The sequence below is a fragment of the Nerophis lumbriciformis genome, linkage group LG09 (assembly GCF_033978685.3).
Source record: "Nerophis lumbriciformis linkage group LG09, RoL_Nlum_v2.1, whole genome shotgun sequence".
Classification (NCBI taxonomy): Eukaryota; Metazoa; Chordata; class Actinopteri; order Syngnathiformes; family Syngnathidae; genus Nerophis; species Nerophis lumbriciformis.
The window spans coordinates 10,333,713-10,355,926 of record NC_084556.2 but is presented as its reverse complement, the minus strand read 5'-3'; the positions used below and the strand labels follow the sequence as shown (position 1 = coordinate 10,355,926).

At 41.2% G+C, this 22,214-nt stretch overlaps 1 protein-coding gene across 2 annotated transcripts; it reads right to left on the bottom strand.

The window, feature by feature from the left end:
- Positions 1–517: 517 nt before the first annotated feature.
- prr7 (proline rich 7 (synaptic)) lies at positions 518–16,607 on the bottom strand. 2 transcript variants are annotated; one of them, XM_061962661.2, is made up of 3 exons: positions 16,137–16,607; positions 12,303–13,213; positions 518–1,636 (listed from the first exon to the last, which is right to left on the bottom strand). In XM_061962661.2, exons 2-3 carry the CDS (start codon positions 12,646–12,648, stop codon positions 1,107–1,109), a joined length of 876 nt encoding a protein of 291 aa, XP_061818645.2. In that variant the 5' UTR covers positions 12,649–13,213; positions 16,137–16,607; the 3' UTR covers positions 518–1,106. The 2 variants fall into 2 exon arrangements, with proteins under 2 accessions (XP_061818645.2, XP_061818644.2); XM_061962660.2 differs by having other exon boundaries at positions 518–1,639; positions 16,137–16,605.
- Positions 16,608–22,214: the final 5,607 nt, after the last annotated feature.

The window sequence follows — 22,214 nt, the reverse complement described above, 5'->3', positions numbered from 1 at the left end:
AATAAAAAGCAATTACATGCATAAAAAGGTTAATACATATAACATATATGAATTTGGTCATGAAATAGATAAATGGGTTCGGGCATTTAAATAATAATAATAATAATACCTGGGATTTATATAGCGCTTTTCTAAGTACCCAAAGTCGCTTTACATGTAGAACCCATCATTCATTCACACCTGGTGGTGGTAAGCTACTTTCATAGCCACAGCTGCCCTGGGGTAGAATGACGGAAGCGTGGCTGCAATTTGCGCCAACGGCCCCTCCGACCACCACCTATTCATCATTCAATCACCGGTGTGAGTGGCACCGGGGGCAAAGGGTGAAGTGTCCCGCCCAAGGACACAACAGCAGCGATTTTTGGATGGTAAGAGGCGGGGAGCGAACCTGCAACCCTCAGGTTTCTGGCACGGTTGCTCTACCTACTACGCCATGCCGCCCCATGACATTTCGCTTACATTGCACTCCAACATTAGTTGACAAATTATTAGTATTTTTTTTTTTTTTATTGAATTGGCTTTCCTAATGTACTTAGCATAAATACAGAATTGTATTAAAGCCATTGATTGACCAGTGCAACAGGCTAAATAAATGTCAGTATATTTCTAAACAGGCTGAATCAGAGGCTCGTTGAGGGATGGGGGAGGGGCTTGTCCTGAGTGGCTGAGATCCATTTCTGTTTATTTTTAAAGGCGTAGGGTGCAAACTGAAATTGATCATCGGTGACTCACGGGCCTGAAGGCTGCAGCCGGCTGGTCTTTAACAGTGTGGGAAAACAAGATAATTTGCCTTTTAGGAGTATTTTAAGATGCCCGTGTGGCGTCACAAAGCGCTGAAAGAACGCGGGTGACGCGTTCAGTAGGAAAGACGATACAATATATAAGCAGCGTGTTTATATGCTGGCAACTTTTCTGTGTCCATCCTACGTTACACGGAGCAGATAAAAGGAGGAGCGAGGTCGTCGCCATGAACACGCAGGGCCCGGACGCCATGGCAACGGCTGCTGCGGAACAATAGGAGGCTCGGGCGCTGAGAGATGAAAACGCCTCGCTGAGTGTCTGAATCTTTGACTCAATTAGCGTCCTGAGGAGATGACTCCGCCCACTTAGACAGCAGTGCTCCGGCCCAGCAGAGGGAAGGCTGTAGGCAGACCACAGCCAGGCTCCAGGCCTCTTAGCCTCTGCACGCCTCCCTCAAAGTCCGCATGGTGGAGTCCCTGCATCCGTCCTCTAAGCTCACCGGTCCTGTTCTCCCGGCGGGGCATGGTCGCCATGGTGACGCCCACCTGCAGGGAGCGAGCCCCCGGCGGTGTGAGGTTGTACTGGTTGAGGTCCATGTTGGAAAGCAGGTGGCCCAAAGAGTCCCAGCGCTGCGACGAAGGCAGGCGGATGAGGGAGGAGTAACCCCGACCGGGGAACACGGACGACGGCGGCGGCGGCGGAGGCTTGCCGGTCTTGGACGGGAACGCCGGGCTGGGATCCTGGTGTTCCCGCAGGGGCGGCGGTGCGGATCGATAAGGGGCGGGTTTCAGGTAGGTGACCCCTCGCGGTTCTGACAGGACTTCGGTGTAAGGAGGGGGAGGGTCCTCCATTAGGACCGCCTCCTCGTAGCACGGCGGCTTTCCAAAAGGATCTGCTTCTGGAACACAAGAAAGTGGAAATTAAGATCCAATGTTGTGTGCTTTCTGTGACTGTTCTCAACTCCTGTTTCCACGCAAGTGCAGCTCAAATCACACAAATGCACACAGAATGCGAGTTAAGTCCAGCAGGGCTAGACAATGAGCTTTTTAAAAGCCCTGCGCTATCAGCACACTGTCCAGCGCAGCTCTTAAGGTGTCAGGAGGAAAGGTTTGCACGGTCACACTGGTTGTTACAGTCGCAAGGCCTCTCTACTTGTTGCTAGGCGGAATTCTACCTGTCCACTTTTCTTTACTGTCAACGCCTGGGCTGGAGACTAGAGATGCGCGGTTTGCGGACACAACCGCGGAGTCCGCGGATAAACCGCGGGTCGGGCGGGTAAAAATAGATTTTAAATAGATGCGGGCGGTTGGCGGTTGAACCAATTCGGAAATATATATACATAGTTAAATGTTGTTACCCACATACGAAAAACGAGCAGCACTCTTTGAAACAGTCAATTATTCATCAGGCACTGCAGCACAACACAACACAACAGAAGAAGAAGAAAAAAAGAAAAAGATGGCACCGCGTCCCAGTCAACAAGTGGCGCAAGTGAGCGCTCCTTCAGCGCAGCAGGGCGCATTTTAGAGGCCAGGCGCTCTCGCATGAATCCTGGCACTGTAGATGCCATTTTATTCCTGCATAGTGTTAACAAAAATAAAAGTAAGTAGACATACGGTTGGATATGTTAAATGAATTAGTCTACGTTACCTATAGGCTATACCAAATAAGCCCATGTCTAACCTATATTGAGTTCGGTCAGCTAAATAATTTTGATGGTTACGTGTTGTTTGGGCGCACTACAATGCAAAGGAATTAAGGCAATTGCGTTGTTTATTGTGTTTTTTTTCTATTCGAGATATACTACTGTGTGTTAATTATTTGGCCTCGCTTTCAAGTGAAGCGCATCTCCGATTGGCGACAATGTAAGGCTATTTAGCCTGCTTTGTTGGTCGCGACCGTCTATTTTCATTATAATTCAAGTTTGATGATAAAGTGCAGTCTGATGGGTTTGATTTCCCCCCTTCAGCTATTTGCCTTGGCCAATAAGTTGCAGGTAATTTATTATTATTATTTATTTAATTTATTTTTGTTTAAATAGAGATGACATACATATGTTATTGTATAATTTAAGTTTGTGCGCGTGATTGACAGCCTAAGGCTTATGAGGCACATTTTTTATTTATTTTTTTATTTCAACTTAAAAACGTATGAGCCTATGCCTACAACATAGGCTATGTGTTCATCTTTATTTTCCTGCCTGTCGTTGACAATGGAGATTGTCTGATATTTTGTCATGGCTGCAGATCAATCAATAAAGGTTCATCTTTGTCGCAAAATTGTTCACTGTTTCACTGTGCACCCCGCCCTCGTCCCTATTTGAGCATTATAACGTTAACAAGTTAATATTCATTGAAATAAATTCAGAAATTTTTTTTTACCTAACGAAAATATAGGCCTAGTCTTTCTAAAACATTTTTTTAACTTCTTAAAAGCCTCGTTCTGCTTGCTGCAACTGCGCACACAAAGTGTGAGGAACGCACTCCTGATCTGAGGGCATTGGCAACAATAGTCAACACTTTCTTAATGGAAATGACAATAATATTATAATAATGATAAATAATATTATCACGCATTAATATCTCTTAGCCACTAATGTGTGGCCAAGAGATATTAATGCGTGGCACGCATTGAATGTCTCTGCTGAATTGGATCAGTCTCCTTTCTTTAACAGGCAAAAGCTTTCTAACCTCACTAATGCCTTGCATCGTCTATATTAGATATATAACAACGCGCGGGTGGCGGGCGGGTGTGGTTTTGATAAAATGTTGGTTCGGGTGGATGGCGGATGGACGATGGACGAAGACTTTTGTGATGCGGTTGTGGATGAAATAATTGCCTATCCGCGCATCTCTACTGGAGACAATCCCAGCAACAAACCGAGATTATGAGAATACACGTCATAAGAAAAACTTGACTAGAATAAAGTCATAACATCATGGAGGGGGGAATGTTACGAGAAATATATAATAATATGAAAAAACAATAATTGGAATATTATGTAAATATATGTGAGCTATGATAGGAATAAAGGTCAGCAAGAAAGAAAACATTTTTTGGGAGAATAAAAATGAATTAATGACATAATTAGGGCAAAAGTTCTATAATTTTTCGATGATATTTTTACTTTTTCAAAAATAGTCATACCACTATGGGGGAAAATACAAGAATAAGCTAACATTATGAACAAAAACACAGTATATAATATACACTATTAATGTAATATTACAATACATTTGTGATATTACAGGAATAAAGTTTAGCAAAAAAATAGGTGAATAAAAATTATTTTTAAAATAATGGGATTTTATGAGAACAATTCTATAATTTTGCAATAATATAGTATTTTTTCAAAAATAGTCAGTATGAAAAAAAAAAAAGCAAATGTTACAAGCAATATATATATATATATATATATGCTTGTAACAGTTGCTTATTTATGCGTTTTCTTTATTTTCATGACTATTTACATTGTAGATTGTCACTGAAGGCATCAAAACTATGACACCTGTGAAGTGAAAACTCTTTCAGGTGACTACCTTTTGAAGCTCATCGAGAGAATGCCAAGAGTGTGCAAAGCCGTCATCAGAGCAAAGGGTGGCTATTTTGAAGAAACTAGAATATAAAACGTGTTTTCAGTTATTTCACCTTTTTTTTGTTCAGTACATAACTCCACATGTGTTCATTCATAGTTGTGATGCCTTCAGTGACAATCTACAATGTAAATAGCCATGAAAATAAAGAACACGCATTGAATGAGAAGGTGTGTCCAAACGTTTGGCCTGTACTGTGCATATGAAAAAAACCTTCATAATTTTGTGGAGGAAAAACTTCTGCAAAAATCAGGTTATGGTTTCGGGCAAATAAAGTTGCCATTTTGCACAAATTGACTCCGGATTTTGCAAGGAACGATTATAGTGTGGCAAAAATAGAGTCTGTGCTGGAACAGGTGTGTGATAACAGGATTATATGTATGTATATGAGGATTACATGCATGCATATGAGGATTATATGTATATGAGGATTATATGTATATATATATATATGAGGATTATATGTATGTATATGAGGATTATATGTATATGAGTATTATATGTATATGAGGATAACATGTATGTATATGAGGATTACGTGTATGCATATGAGGATTATATGTATATGAGGATTATATGTATATGAGTATTATATGTATATGAGGATTACATGTATGTATATGCGGATTATATGTATATGAGGATTATATGTATATATATATATATGAGGATTATATGTATGTATATGAGGATTATATGTATATGAGGATTACATGTATGTATATGAGGATTACATGTATGCATATGAGGATTATATGTATATGAGGATTACATGTATGTATATGAGGATTATATGTATATGAGGATTACATGTATGTATATGAGGATTTCATGTATGCATATGAGGATTATATGTATATGAGGATTACATGTATGTATATGAGGATTACATGTATGCATATGAGGATTATATGTATATGAGGATTACATGTATGTATGAGGATTATATGTATATGAGGATTACATGTATGTATATGAGGATTATATGTATATGAGGATTACATGTATGTATATGAGGATTATATGTATATGAGGATCACATATATGCATATGAGGATTATATGTATGTATATGAGGATTACATGTACCGTATGCATATGAGGATTATATGTATATGAGGATTATATGTATGTATATGAGTATTATATGTATATGAGGATTATATGTATATGAGGATTACATGTATGTATATGAGTATTATATGTATATGAGGATTACATGTATGTATATGAGTATTATATGTACATGAGGATTACATGTATGTATATGAGTATTATATGAATATGAGGATTACATGTATGTATGAGGACTAGTCAGCTAGTTTATTTCTAGCTACAAAATGGCTTTTTCCAAATTTGCCAGGCCGCTTGTTGCTAGGCAGAATCCCCTCCCTCCGTCCTTTTTGTCTTATCCCATTCAGGGTCAGGAGGTGGGCTGGAGCCTTGTCCAGAAACTACACCTTGGACTTTTCCCTGCTGCAGAAAATGTACGGCCCGCAGTTACGCCTACTTTGGTGTTTCCATGGCAACACGGTGGAGGCAGAAGAGAACCAAGTAAGTTCCTTTCTCTTTGTGTTCAATCTAAACTATCCATCCATTTTCTACCGCTGGTTCATCTGCTCTGTACTAAAAACACAAGTATTAAGTAGAACTTTACCCCACAACACACTCACAGTGCCATCTGCTGGATCTGGCGGGGCACTAACCAAGTTGCCCCTAAATGCAAAATGACCTCTGACTGGAAGCCAGAAAGAATCTAAAAAAATGTAGGAGGACTGATTATTGAATAGTGGTCATGACAAGTAGAAGGCAGTACTCGCTTGCAACCAGCAGAGGCGCTGTTGATGCAGTTCTGGCTAGTTTGCTGTCTAAAGAAGGCTTGTGAGCTGCTCAACACTATATGTGGAAACAGGATTCAGAACATTCCGGAAAAAAAAAGGAGATATTGTTTATTAAAGTCGGAAAAGGAAAGTGTCAGTGAATTGCTGACTATTTAGGTTTTGTCAGTCCTGCACAGTCATGAGTCCATTAGCAGTCATTAGTCTGCTCATTAGCATCCGTCCCACCTGCTGTAATTCACTTTTTCTTGCGCATCAGTCACGGCCCTGTGGCGTCTTTACTTCCCTCCCCTGGTCATGTACTTCCTGGCCCAACGTGCACACCTGCGCTGCATTGGCACAACACTTTTGTGACGAGTCAGCACTCCGATGCTGCCCACACGCAGCCTCACGACTCCTTCAGGCGCTCTCGCTGCACTTTGTTTGCACGCCCTGTATTTATATCTGGCCCTTCGCCCTCGAATGCAGCATCTCTTTCAAGTGTTGCCATGGCGCTGGATGTCGAATTTATGGACGCCAAATGTGTGTGTGTACCTGGCCGCCGTCCCACCGCGCCTCCATCACGCTTCAGGAGCTCATACTGTAGCTCGTCTAAACGGACATATTGCATTTGGAGCAGTCATAATATTATGATGTAACAACACTATTATTAACACAGGACTAAAGCCACATGTAGCAACACTGGATTCTTTGTCGTTGCTATGACGACCCTGAATCCGCTACTGCAGTAGTTTATAAATGTTGCTGGACCAGCCAGGACACCCCAGGAACAGGCTAGCATTTAACAACAATAAAGCCCTGCTAAAGCCACGATACGTAGAAACACTAGATTCTCTGTTGTTGCTATGGTGACCCTGAATGGTACTGCAGTGGTTTATTTATGTTGCCAGACCAGCCAGGACAGCGCCGGAACATCAATTAACAATTACCACGAATTGCTAAAGCCACAGTATAAATGATAAATGGGTTGTACTTGTATAGCGCTTTTCTACCTTCAAGGTACTCAAAGCGCTTTGACACTACTTCCACATTTACCCATTCACACACACATTCACACACTGATGGCGGGAGCTGCCATGCAAGGCGCTAACCAGCAGCCATCAGGAGCAAGGGTGAAGTGTCTTGCTCAGGACACAACGGACATGACGAGGTTGGTACTAGGTGGGGATTGAACCAGGGACCCTCGGGTTGCGCACGGCCCCCCTCCCACTGCGCCACGCCGTCCCATGTATGTACAGTAGAAACACTGAATTCTCTGTTGTTGCTATGGTGACACAGAATCAACTACTGCAGTGGTTTATAAATACTGCTGGACCAGCCAGAACACCTCAGAACAGCAATTAATAATGATAAAGAATTGCTAAAGCCACAATATGTAGAAACACTGGATTCTTTGTTGCTGCTATGGCGACCCTGAACCCGTTATTGCAATGGTTAATGAACTCTGCTGGACCAGCCAGGACACCTCAGGAACAACTTCTTCCAATAACGCTTCTGTTCGAACCTTGTTGCTTTGCTTGCACAGAGTGTAAAAATGCTTTGAAGTACTCAAAAATGAGAACAGCATCTCTGACTTGGCTACTGCCATGGTCAATAAATATTGCTGGACCAGCCAGGACACCTCTGCTGTTAACAATAGCATCAGCGCTGATTTAAACGTACACATCTTGCCATGAATAAACTAGTGCAATGGTTTCGAATGCTGTTGGAACCAGCCAGGACATCGCAAAATGCTAGAGCTAGCCTCTGAGCTAACGCTATTGTTCCAAGTTTTACATTGCTTTCACAAATTCTGCACACCATCACATCATCCAATGGTGACGATTTAAAGATAGGAAGTGATGAAGTTATTAGCAACAGCGCTTAGCACACATTAGCATGGCTTCTTTAGCTTGTGATTATGGTTTTGTAGGCCAACAAACGTACAGATGCTAACTAAGTATTGTCACGTCTGGTTACACCGGGCCATTTTGTTAGTGTTCTTCTGTGTTTTGTGTTAGTTCCTGTCCTGTGCTTTTATTTTGGCTGCTTTTCCGGTTTTGTTGGGTGTTTTCACTTCTGTCCCGGAGCATTTCCCCTCACCTGTTTTCTGTTTGCAATCAAGACTATTTAAGTTACTGTATTTTTCGGACTATAAGTCGCGATTTATGTGTGAAATTATTAACACATTACCGTAAAATATCAAATAATATTATTTAGCTCATTCACGTAAGAGACTAGACGTATAAGATTTCATGGGATTTAGCGATTAGGAGTGACAGATTGTTTGGTAAATGTATAGCATGTTCTATATGTTATAGTTATTTGAATGACTCTTACCATAATATGTTACGTTAACATACCAGGCACGTTCTCAGTTGGTTATTTATGCGTCATATAACGTACACTTATTCAGCCTGTTGTTTACTATTCTTTATTTATTTTAAATTGCTTTTCAAATGTCTATTCTTGGTGTTGGGTTTTATCAAATAAATGTCCCCCAAAAATGCGACTTATACTCCAGTGCGACTTATATATGTTTTTTTTCCTTCTTTATTATGCATTTTCGGCCGGTGCGACTTATACTCCGGAGCGACTTATACTCCGAAAAATACGGTAATCCTTTTCCCTACCTTCATTGTCAGGACATTGTTATCGATTCTCTATTCACTGGTGACCATAGACGATCCTGTTGATGCTCAGCGCAAGTACACTCGTACTTTGTGGACGCCGTCTGCTCCACATTTCCCGTAAGTGTTTTGCGTTTTGTTTTGTTTTGATCATAGCCTGTCCGGTCAGAGCACTTCCCCGTTGCTCTCGCTTTTTGTTCGTTTTATCAATAAATAATCAATTTCTTTACTGCACGCTGCTACCTCGTTCGGCTGAATCCTAAAATCCCAACAACCTCCTGCGTAGTAGATAATCAACTGGAGAAGGAGAGACCTCGATTGTTCCTTACTATGACTTTAGTCCTCTCTGGTTCAAGCTCTTTGCGTGGCCCCCTAATGGCCATTAGGTTGTCAAGCATATAAAAAGAAGTGGACATGTCCTCCCTGTCCTGGTACAGTTTTAAAAACGCCTCTTGGCTCCATTTGGGCCTGCTTGTCTTTCAGACCTGGTGCTGCCTGGATACTAAAACCCTCCATCAGTCTCGCTGCGACAGTATTGTGGCCGTGACGCCAGGTGCCTTCCTTTTTCCTTTTTTTGTTTTTGTTGCATTCCTCATTTATTGTGCTCAGCAAGCGTCACACTGGTTGCAGCTGATGCTCGTTTACTTCCTTTTCTGGACTTTGTATGGCTGCAAAACCTCTACTTTACACTGTCTAGACAAAAGTATTGGGACAGCGGGTTGTTAACGCCAACCGACACGAAGTGGAAAATGTAAGCAAGTTGAGTTTGCAAATGTATTTTTTGGGTCATTTGTGAAAATTGGTTTTTCCGTTCCAAACTTCTCCAAGCTCGCCTTCATGGACCTTATTTTGGATCACGCTTAGAGATGGGTACCTAATTTAGTACTTTTTAGGCACCCACAAATTCTACCGGTACTAACAGGTATCCATTAACGTAAAATCACACGGTTCCATAAATCTAAATGTTTTTTTATATAAATATATACATACAATACATATACTTTTTTTTTTTTAATAACTAAAAATATCCATAATTCAACACCTTTGTTGCAGGTCCTGTTGCAGACTCAGCAAACAAAGAACTCAAGCACCACTTAGAATGGACACAGCTGGACTGCCTCTTGGTAATGATGCAATGTTCCATGCCAACAAAGCAAGTATGCTTAAAAGAGAACACTCGAACGTAGTAAGGCTGTACTTTTCACAATGAGCTAGCTCTATGTTAATTTACTTTGTATTTGCCATTAACATGCTACTGATTAGCATTAGAGATTTTACATGGCAATTTCAACACCTAAAATTTGGTAATGAAAGACATGACTGGCAGCACTAAATTGTCTCTCGTGTGTGAATGTTGTCTGTCTTTCTGTGCTGGCCCTGTGATGAGGTGGCGACTTATCCAGGGTGTAACCCGCCTTCCACCCAAATGCAGCTGGGATAGGCTCCAGTCACCCCGAGAAGGACAAGCTTGAAGAAAATGGATGGATGCATGGAAAACTACAACTAAGCTGCATGTTAAAATCAAACAGCTGGAGTGTATGAAGAACAATACTTACAGTATAAACACTTTGTAGGGCGCAAAATAAGACTAGATTCAGTTTAATGGCAAAGAATACTCCCCGAGTAGGCAACGTACCATAGTCTATACTAGAGGTGGGAGACTTTGGGCACTTCATGATTCAATCCGATTCTTGGGGTGACGATTCGATTCAGAATCGATTTTAAATACAAACCGATTTTTGCAATGTATTATTTGGTATAACAAAACATTTTCAAAACAGCTTACAGTTTACAAAACCTCCTTTTCGTTGATGACGTATGACCTATACATGCAAGCGAGTAAGCGTAGCGATGGCCTAAATAAGGTAATTTTAAAAATGTTTTCTTAAAAAAAAAAGTTTTTAATTTTAAACTTGTTTTTTTATTTTAATTGTTAATCGAATTAAAATCAGAATAAATAAGAATAGCGATTCAATTGTAGATCGTTTTTTTTAGCACCACTAGTCTATGCACTACTGCCATCTAATGTCTCGGAATTGCAAAAATATTATTCTATATAATACTTGCAAATGAGACTCAGAAGTGTAAGAAAACAATGTTTAACAAAGGGACAGCACAGCTGTCATTATCAGCTCACAAATAAATATAATTAAAATACCAAAAATTGGTGCCGTTGAGTACCGGTATCGATTCCCAGGCACTGGTAATTGGTACCGTATGGATTCAAATGTGAAAGGTACCCATCCTTAGACAAGCTGGAACAGAAATGTTTTCCACTAGAGTGCTAACATGAAAATGTAGTGAGATGAAAATTGCTAGCCTAAACCGCGATTAATTCATTGATTAAAAGGTGTGTTTTAATGACTTTGGATGAGTCACATACCGTAAATAAGTGTTTTTCAACCACTGTGCCGCGGCACGGGTGTGCCGTGGGAGATTATCTAAATTCACCTATTTGGGTTAAAAATATTTTTTGCAAACCAGTGATTATAGTCTGCAAATTACGTGTTGTTGTTGAGTGTCGGTGCTGTCTAGAGCTCGGTGTAATACTCTTCCATATCAGTAGGTGGCAGTCGGTAGCTAATTGATTTGTAGATGTCGGAAACATCGGGAGGCAGTGTGCAGGTAAAAAGGTGTATAATGCTTAAACCAAAAATAGACAAAAGGTGAGTGCCCCTAAGAGAAGGCATTGAAGCTTAGGGAAGGCTATGCAGAAAGAAACTAAAACTGAACTGGCTACAAAGTAAACAAAAACAGAATGCTGGACGACAGCAAAGATTTACTGTGGAGCAAAGACGGAGTCCACAATGTACATCCGTACATGACATGACAATCAACCATGTCCCTACAAAGAAGGATAAAAACAACTGAAATATTCTTGATTGCTAAAACAAAGTAGATGCGGGAGATATCGCTCAAAGGAAGACATGAAACTGCTACAGGAAAATACCAAAAAAAGAGAAAAAGCCACCAAAATAGGAGCGCAAGACAAGAACTAAAACACTACACACAGGAAAACAGCAAAAAAGTCAAAAAAAAGTCACGGCGTGATGTGACAGGTCGTGACAGTACACCTACTGTGAGACAAGCACTATATTGATGCATTGTTGGTTATGGTTTTAAGTCATATCCAACAATTGCGACTTTTTACTGTCAACTGAGTTTCGTTTTTTTCTGATTTCTGTTGGTGGTGTGCCTCTGGATTTTTTTCAACGCAAAAATGTGCCTTGGCTCAAAAAAGGTTGAAAAACACTGCCGTAAATGACCACTTCTACTTTAATTATAGCCGAGACGTCATCTACCTTAAGAGGTTCAATGAAACAAGGTAATAATTGGAGAGAGGCTGTTATTTCTGAAATTTAAAAACTTAATATGTAGTCCTGAGAACCAGCTGATTGATGTTGAATGATACTTCAAATGCAGCTACAGCCAAAATACATCAGGAGGTTGCCTACAGCCACCGCTGTTAATGCCAGACCACTATTTACAGAAAAAGAAAAGGATTCGGTTCCAACCACTTACCAGGCATGCTGACCCAGTTAGCTTCAGGCAAAGGATGAGGAACTTGAAGTGGAAGCGGCGTCGACAGCGAGAACTGCGGTGCCATTTGCTGGGAAGGCGGCGGAAGCAGGGGCGGGGCTAGTTGAGAAGTGGCGAGTGGTGGCGGCGGGTACGGCAGAGCGGGACAAGCGAGCGGCTCCGTCTCCACGGTTCGGAGACACTGCTCCCTCAGCCGAACTTCGCGGCGCCGCTTGAGCCGGCGCTGCAGGAAGCTGCAGAAACAGCAGAGCATGACCACGAAGGCCCAGACCAACCAAAAGCCGGCAAAACAGGCCAGGAAGGTGTAGGTGCCCTGGGACATCACCATGGCGGTGAGGCTGGAAATCTCCTCTGGTGCTTTTTCCTACTTGACTATTTGTCTCCTTGGTACTAATCCGAGGTGAGTTGTTTGTGGACTGAATGAAAAAAACGAAAAAACGGCACTTTTCTGAGCACGGTCAATTAAAAGCAGCATGATCACAAAGCAAAAAAAACCAGCATGAGCCGATCAATGACCTCCTCCATGAGAGATCCATGAATATGGAAAATTACAGCATGTACGGCCCACCATGATCGATCAATACTGGTCCATATTAGAATATTTGCAAAAAAATAGTTTTTTTTAATGGGGAAATTGTTTTTTTTTTCTGTTTGAAAAGCTTCTCAAGAACTGGCACACATTTTTTCCACGGGCCTGAAAGTGAATTCTTGTCTGTGACACCAATCATTACAGATGTCCGTAAAGCTGAATGAATGTGAGGCGTTGGGAGGAGTATCCATTCTTCTGGATGGCATGTGGCTCGTTCAGTACAGTGGCAATCAAAAGTGTGTCCATCCAATCAAAGTCCAGCACCGTCAAGGATTCGCCGGGCCGCCGATTCATTCATGGTGGTCTACAAAAACCCAGAGAAGAAGAGATGAGAACTGCAAAACTGAAATCAGGTTCATATTTTTCTTCTCAACCTAACATTGGATCCATGAAGGGTATGCTACCATATCTTTATTTAGCTAAAATGTCAGTTAAGCGTTGCTTCTTCCTACACCTTTTCCTTGAGGAAATGTGCAAGAGTGAAATGTGACGTGCCTTGATGTGAAATGTTAATAAGCATGCCTGAAACAAACAAACTCTTCTGCGCCATAGTTAGCAGGCTACTTCCTGTTTCCTGAAGGGCGGTACCATTATCATTTCGAGGGTTGGGCAAAGACAGTTTTGTCAATCTAGTATTGTGAACTGATTGTCCATTAATCGCAGCTTGAAGAAAGTGAGGCAAAATGGAGTACCTTCCATGTAATGGCACAATTCCAGGCAACATTGTGCTGCTTAACATACTGCACTGCCATGGAAACAGGAGTTCAGAAAATTCAAACACTGATTCTACCATCGCATTAAAAAACTGATTTTAAAAAAGGCCTCATAGTTGAGCTACATAATTTAGTCAAATAAATTCCAAAATAATCTGGAGGCCATAGACACTCAAATATTGTAAACTAATTCCTTCAGCTACACCTTTGTTCAGATTCTCACCAAAACGTAATATACCTCTATGCACGTTGGTGTCATCCTGCTGACTGTGTCTTACTATTCTCAATGTAAAAATGACTGCTGCGTGGAAAAGCTGTTTTGCCTTTTTCTACTATACACCTGGAGTTTCCATGGCAACTGAATATCAATTTTCACACGCCTCTTTGGAACAATAACAAAAGCCATGTTTATAGTCTGCGGCTTATAGAAAGTGACATTTATTTCCTAGTGCGACTGTGGCATCAAAAAATGTTTATTTTATACAAAAAAAAAACATATCTATTGTGCGTATGTGTGCGTGCGAGTGTGTGTGTCTTTGTCTGTGTGTGAGTGTCCTCATTTAAAGAATGTGAAGGATTCCTGGAGGCCAGCAAGTCTGCCAAGATTCAGCCAAAACACCACAATGCTTCTGTCTCATTACAATGATTAGAACCTAGTCTTAGTGCAGACGCTTGTCTGGACTCTTTTTTTTTTTCCAAACGGGCTTTGTTCCTGCAAAAGTCTTGTAAAAATGAAGCTGCCGGGAACCGAAAGTCCTGCGGGCATAAAATGTCAAGCACCTCCATCATCATCCCTCAAATTGACTTGACAGTGTAATGTCTTTCCGACGGTCGATTAGTGACAATCAATAGTTGGGTAGCTTTTTTGTTTGTTTGTTTTTACATTAAGACATAGCCATGGGTGATAGGTATTGAGTTGGGACAAACTAACCAGATCTAATACAAAAGATGCATCCAAAACTCAGCTTTTATAGGTTTAAAATGTAATGTAACTAAGCTTTATCAAAGTAAATAAAGGCACCATAGGAGTAAAAACAGCTCTGAGTATACAACACTGCCAAATTTAACCACAGTAATAAGCATGCTGTTATAGTTATTGCCAATTGCTTACACACTAAATTTTAAATTTTCACACAGTTAACAAAGTCTACACACAGTAAGCAAAACCACTGTGCAGATTTTCCTAATATTAGGCATAGACTCTGCTTCACAGTTTTTGCGAAATATTACACACAACGCTTTACACACACCTTCCCATCTTGCACACATACAAGGATTGTGATACACACATCTTCACACTTAACACACACATTAAGATTGTGATACATACGTTTTCACACACATTAGGATTGTGATACACACATCTTTATCTCCAGATTTTTTTTGAAACCTTTTTATTTGTCTCAGATTTGAATTTTTACTGCATGTCATTGTTGACTACTGTGATATGTTACTTTACCTGACTGTGGTAAAAATAAATATTTGCAGTTTGCAGTATCATTGTTGAACAGTTCTTGAAAATATTACAGGATATTTTTACTTTCTCTTCAGGTCCTTACGTATAGGCCCACTTCAAAGTAAACAATGACGATTGCTATGGATTTGCCAATATATTTTGTCAAGTTACAGTAATCATTCATCACATATGCTAAACAGGTCGGGCAAAATGCCCCAAACATGTGATTTCTTATTGTAAAATAGTTTTTTTTACAAATGTGTTTTGTATTCATCACTGTTCTGGTTAATTCACTCCAATAGGCCCTAGTGTGTGAATGTGAGTGTGAATGTTGTCTGTCTATCTGTGTTGGCCCTGCGATGAGGTGGCGACTTGTCCAGGGTGCACCCCGCCTTCCGCCCGATTGTAGCTGAGATAGGCTCCGGCACCCCCCGCGACCCCGAAAGGGATAAGCTATGAAAATAAAACTGCATTTTTACAAATGCTCGCTTTTTTTGATGAATGGGCATATGTTTTGACCGAAGTGTGTCATTTTGCAAATAATCTAGGAATCAAGAAAATTGAATGTGGTGTTTGGAAAAGTGTGTATATCTCTTGAAAAAAGACACACCGTTAGTAAAATTGTGTGTAAGCAAATGGAAAAAACTGTAAATCCCTACCAATCAAAGCTGGGCATTAGTTTTTAAATGTATACTTTTTTGATGGAGTTCTTGTTTTGGTTCCCACAAGTGCAAGTGGGTGTTATGAAGAGGAAAGTGAGCATACACACAATTATAAGCTATTTTTTAAAGCATAACACGTACAATAATAGATTTGAATTACAAATCGTGTACATATTTGCACGTAGTTGAGTAAACATAAACAAAACCGCCAAGTCTTTCATGCACATGTTGTCTCTGCACTAAAAACACAACACGTCAGTCAAGCCTACACTGGAATAAAACATGCCGAAGAAAGACAGATAAAAACCTACTTATAATCGGCCCCATTATTTCAAGAAAACAACATTGTAAAAAGGTAGCCGTAAGAGGTTTGACAAATTCAGAAGGTAAACTCACCTTTTTCAGGGATTGACGCTCTTGCCTTGACCTCCACCTGGTTTGTAGCCAACCGAAGCGTTGTTTCTGTCCGCTCGTTAAGGCTGAGCACCTCGCGTCTCTGGTGAGTCCCTCCCTTCCTTCCTCTCCCCGTCTCCCTCTCCTCTTCCCTGGCTTCGTGACACCGTCTGCTCGTATAGATGATGAGAATGGTGGGGAGGGGTTCCAAGGACTCACTATTTGGCAAGCACCACTCACAGTTGGGGTTGTTATGGGGGGGGGGATTTCATCACTCACGAACGAGTAGGAGGCTTCTAATATGGTTCCATGATATTTTGGCAACATAAGACGGAGTCGAACACAACTAAAATGAGTTTAGAGTTTCTATTTGAAGACTTTGTAAGGATGGAGATTAGATTTATGGGATGTTAGCATTGTGCTAACGCTAGCTCACACTTATTCTGCGTTAATTTACCTGTGCACGCCCCAACAACCCACCTCTTGTTCTGCAGCGCCCCTAGCGGTAAGGGTCAAACATACACAACTATTACTGTTGTATATGTGTGCTGAATGCTTACTATTGCCAATTGCGTGTTGTCCATCCATCCATCCATTTTCTACCGCTTATTCTCTTCGGGGGGCGCTGGAGCCTATCTTAGCTACAATCAGGCGGAAGGCGGCGTACACCTTGGACAAGTCGCCCGCTCATCGCAGGGCCAACACAGATAGTAGAGATGCGCGTTTTGCGGGCACAACCGCGGATTATCCGCGGATCGGGCGGATGAAATTTTAAAAAATTAGATTTTATCCGCGGGTCGGGTCGGGTCGGGTGGTTGAAATAAAAAAAAATTAGATTTTAAATAGATTCAGGCGGGTGGCAGTTAAACCAATTCGGAAATATATATACATAGTTAAATGTTGTTACCCACATACGAAAAACGAGCAGGCACCTGCTGCATATGCCACAACAGAAGAAAAAAAAAAAAAGAGATGGACACTTTTACGGAGCGGAGAAGGGACGCCTCGCCGGGGTCCGGGACCGAGGCCCCTTCCCCCGAGAGGGCCCCACCGGGAGCCGTAGCTGAAGGGCCCGACGCACGTCCAGGGTCACCACCGCGCCCACCGCACCGACACCCCGCCTCGTCCGCCTTCGCCGCGGCCGGCGTCACGCGCAGCAGGTAAGCAGCTTACCTGCCCGCCACCCCCGTGGCCGGGGGCTCGTAACAGGGGTCACTCCGCGCGCGCAGCTTACCTGCCCGCCACCCCTGTTGCCGGGGGCGCGTAACAGGGGTCACTCCGCGCGCAGTGCGCTCACGAAAGGGGTGGGGCTCACCCTAGTTGATATAGACAGCAGCTAGGACGGTGGCCATGGAAGTTGGAACCCACTAAGGAGTGTGTAACAACCCACCTGCCGAATCAACTAGCCCTGAAAATGGATGGCGCTGGAGCTTCGGGCCCATATACCCGGCCGTCGCCGGCAGCGAGATGCGCTTGGAGGTGCGCTCAGCGCGGCTCCCATATGATTGCGCACTGGTGTGCGTCTGGGTCGTGACAGCGTGGCACGCGAATGGCAGTGCTGCATTGGATCAGTCTCCTTTCTTTAACAGGCAAAAGCTTTATAACCTCACTAATGCCTTGCATCGTCTATATTAGATATATAACAACGGGCGGGTGCGGGCGGATGCGGTTCTGATCAAATGTTAGATCGGGTGGATTGCGGATGGTTGACGACTTTCTGATGCGGTTGCGGATGAAATAATTGCCTATCCGCGCATCTCTAACAGATAGACAGACAACATTCACACTCACATTCACACACTAGGGTCAATTTAGTGTTGCCAATCAACCTATCCCCAGGTGCATGTCTTTGGAGGTGGGAGGAAGCCGAAGTACCCGGAGGGAACCCACGCAGTCACGGGGAGAACATGCAAACTCCACACAGAAAGATCCCGAGGCCGGGATTGAACTCACGACTACTCAGGACCTTCGTATTGTGAGACAGACGCACTAACCTCTCTGCCACCGTGCTGCCCAATTGCGTGTTGTATTTAATGCTAATTAGTCATTACACTGTAGAGCTTATGAAAACGTCTATCCATCCATTTTCTACCCCTTGTTCATTTTGTGTGACTTATTGCAGGGGTTTTGAACTTTTTTTGACCTCGGGGCCCAACTTTTCCACTGCAGAGTGGCCCATGAATTGTGAATCACTGAATTGTGACACTATTGTTCATTTTTTTAATTTTTTTTAATGGCTGTGATGATAATGTCAATGAGGGATTTCTATTCACTGCTATGTTGGAATTCGTATTAATATTGATACTGTTGTTGATATTATTCATTTTTGTTTGACTACCTTTGGATTGTTTTGTGTTATGTTTGTGTGTCCTCTGAATTGCTCTGTTGATTGCTATCCTGAATGTTGCTAGGCCGGGTTTGGTTTTGGAATTGGAATTGCATTATTATTGTATTATTGTGTATTATTTTGTTGGATTGATTAATACATTTTTTTTTTTTTAACAAAAAAAACAACAACACTGAATTATTAAAACTTACGCCTGATTTTAATTGTATTAAATATTTATATCCAACCTATGTTTAAAACATTGTCTAATGATATAACATCATGCCTTATTCACAAAGATTATTATTATTATGATTACTGCCTTTTTTACATCATGGCCAGGGAACTACAGATGAAAACTAGCCTTCTGGCTAATTCTGGCTTTTTTTTAACCATGTGTAGTCATGTGTTTTATGAAATTGCATTGTCCCCTTTGAAATAAACTAATCTAAAAAATAAAAAAAATACAAGCTGATTAGAACAATAATAGTTCACCATATAGACTGCATCAAAAGGGACTCATAAATAACTGATGGAAGGTAAAAATATATACCATTATGTATTGCTAAAATAAATAAAATAATTAATAATGAATGTATCATAACTAAACTGTCAATAAAATGAAAGTGAAAATGAAAATATAGCTTCACCACTTTAGTCATAATTTGTGCGCTTCAGACGCTTCTCTGTGACTTTAGCTCCAGACTTCTTCTGTGTGTTTCAGATTGTCATTACTGCCAAAAGTGGTGGAAAAGTGTATTACAACTGAGTACCATACAGACCACCATGCAGACCAGAGATGCATAACTTCTTTAATTTTTGTGGCCCTCGAGGCGGCGCTCGCGGCCCCACAACGGGCTCCGGCCTTATGGTTAAAAAACACTGACTTAAAGCATGGTGTGATTATATGCCTAATGTTATATATTTACCATTTGTTGTAGTTGTTTGTCACTTATAAAAATAGGCATACATAAACGTTAGCTTTTTACACTTCTTCTGTGGCCATTATCGTTATCAAACGTACACTATTACAGGTATGATACAGCAGTGACATTAGTGTACCATCAGAGATCATCAAATTATTATTTGCTACAAATAATTTGTCTTTGTTCATTTGTCCTTTATGCGACATTTTTGTTTGGTTGTGGGTAAGGCTGCAGCTATCGATTATTTTCGTCACTGAGTAATCTATCGATTTGTTTGTTTGATTAGTCGAGCAATCGGATAAAACACATTGCCTAACCTCAATGCGTATTTTAGGGAAAATAGTTGAAATGAACAGCACAGTGGAAGAGGGGTTAGTGCGTCTGCCTCACAATACGAAGGTCCTGAGTAGTCCTGGGCTCAATCCCGGCCTCGGGATCTTTCTGTGTGGAGTTTGCATGTTCTCCCCGTGACTGCGTGGGTTCCCTCCGGGTACTCCGGCTTCCTCCCACCTCCAAAGACATGCACCTGGGGATAGGTTGATTGGCAACACTAAATTGGCCCAAGTGCGTGAATGTGAGTGTGAATGTTGTCTGTCTATCTGTGTTGGCCCTGCGATGAGGTGGCGACTTGTCCAGGGTGTACATCGCCTTCCGCCCGATTGTAGCTGAGATAGGCTCCAGCTGAAGGGAATAAGCGGTAGCAAATGGATGGATGGATGAAATGAACAACAATTTTTCTGCTTGCCATAACCTTCATTTGTTTTTTGAACATCATCATTATTGAAATTGCACTTTTAACATGTGTGCATTAATAGAAAAGCACAGAACACTGATAACGGCATCCAAACACCACCGCTTTCAAGTGCGCTCTTCTATTGCTGCAGCCGTGCGGAAACTATGTCCGTGTATTGAAAGTTCCCGGAACTCCATTCGGTCCGGATTTTATAATGTTCTATTTTTATCGTTTTATTAAACGATTAATCGAAGCAACATAATATAAATCTAAGCTTTTTTTCTGATTGGATTAATCGTTGCAGCACTAGTTGTAGGCCTTGTCTTTTTTTGATGAAAAATGGAATCTGGGAAACTTTGTGATACTGGATGCATAGAAATGATCGTCCCATCATTTTGTATTTTATATTTATTACAGACTTGTTATTAATGAAAGTCTAAAAATATAGTATTTTTTGCGACGTCAATGACATGTTAATTTATGTGTAAAAATCATATGTCGTAATAGTTTGTCATTGATTGGTTGAACCATTTTTAACCGTCACTGAAGTAACCAAATAGGTTACCTCGCCCACTTAAAGAATGATATTGACAGCTTTTGGTCTAAAACTGGACATATATAACTATCCTCTTCATTTAATTGATGTACTTTGGTCAAATACACTATATATAAGCATTCTTCAATCATTGGAGGAGTCACTATCACAGTAATCATTGATTGGAGTGATTGGAGAGGACTCCAATCACAGAAGAGGAAAGCTGTGGTGATGATGACAGAGCATCATGTGATTGACACGCAAGAGGCCGCCCGCTGGTTGAGTCACAGTCGCACACACACACACACACACACACACACACACACACACACACACACACTCACGGTAGTGACAGTCGTTGGAACACTGACACCGTTGTTCTTTTTCCTTCAAGTATAAAGATCAATCTATTCAACAGCTCACAGACGCACACACTACTTTTAGAACCAGACATTAAATTGACTGTTTCCTTGTGATGAACTCATTATCATGCTGACCAGCCATTCCACAGCGCTGACGTCACCTCTTCCTGTTTTCAGGGAAACCCAACTATCTCCTGGCAAACATTGAATATTTCAGGGTCACACATCCCCCTTCAAAAGCTTCTCAGAACCCTCATACAAAATTTAAGTTATTTCTAGTTTCCTCTGCTTTTTCATCAAAGCACAAGAGGGCACACCAACCACATATTTCGTTCAGCCAATGCTGAAGTTTAACTGAAATCCTGGAATTTTCTTAGAATTGTTGAAGTAGAGCACACAATTCCCAAACAGGCTGAATATTTTGAAGTTGTGACAGTTTGAATCAGATGAAAAATGTGGGAGTTGTGGAACTTTGAAGAATGTCCCATTGATTTCAATGAGAATTTCCCAAAAATTCCGGCAAAAGCGGGAATTTTTTGGAAAATGGTAAAAACCTGAATGGTCTGAATGAGTTGAAATTATTGGTGTTGGAATATTTCAAATCGGTCGACAAATGTTGAAGTGGTAACATGTTGAATTGAGAAATGGTATTATGGAATTTTGGAAAAACCGAGAATTTTTCCAGTTCAAAAAACAACTTTGTTTTTGTCCTGATTAAGAGAAATGTTTTGACGGTAGAACGGTTTAAATGCGTTGAAAAATGTGGAAGGAGTAGTCGCCAGAAAAAAGGGTGGAAATAGGGCTTTGGAAAATCAGGAATTTTGGAAAATCCTGGAGTTTTTTTGAACTTGGAAAAAAGGTAGTTTAAATTTCCAGGATGGTGGAATGTGTTGAAGGTAAAATAGTTTGAATCGGTAGAAAATGTGAAAATGGTGGAAGTTTGAAAAATGGCCAATTCATTTTGAATGGGAAAAATGTCCCAGAAAACCTGAAATTCTGGGAAATCTGGGAATTTGGGGAATTTGCCATGGGAAAGCCCGCAATTCCCGAATAGGCTGAACAGTTTGAAGTTGAATCGGGTGGAAAATACGGAAGGTAGAGCACGCCAAAATCTGGAGAAGAAGAAGAAAAAAACATCTGTGTGAATACTTTGGAGCATTCACACAATAATTTGCTCTTTTTGCCATTTGAGTCCAGAT

What these genes read in the sequence shown, in the direction of transcription:
- prr7 (XM_061962660.2), bottom strand. Translation starts at nt 12,648, where the DNA reads ATGGTGATGTCCCAGGGCACCTACACCTTCCTGGCCTGTTTTGCCGGC. An exon ending in TAACTGGGTCAGCATGCCTG is followed by an intron (nt 1,640 to 12,302) that starts GTAAGTGGTTGG and finishes CTTGTGTTCCAG; the next exon opens with AAGCAGATCCTTTTGGAAAG.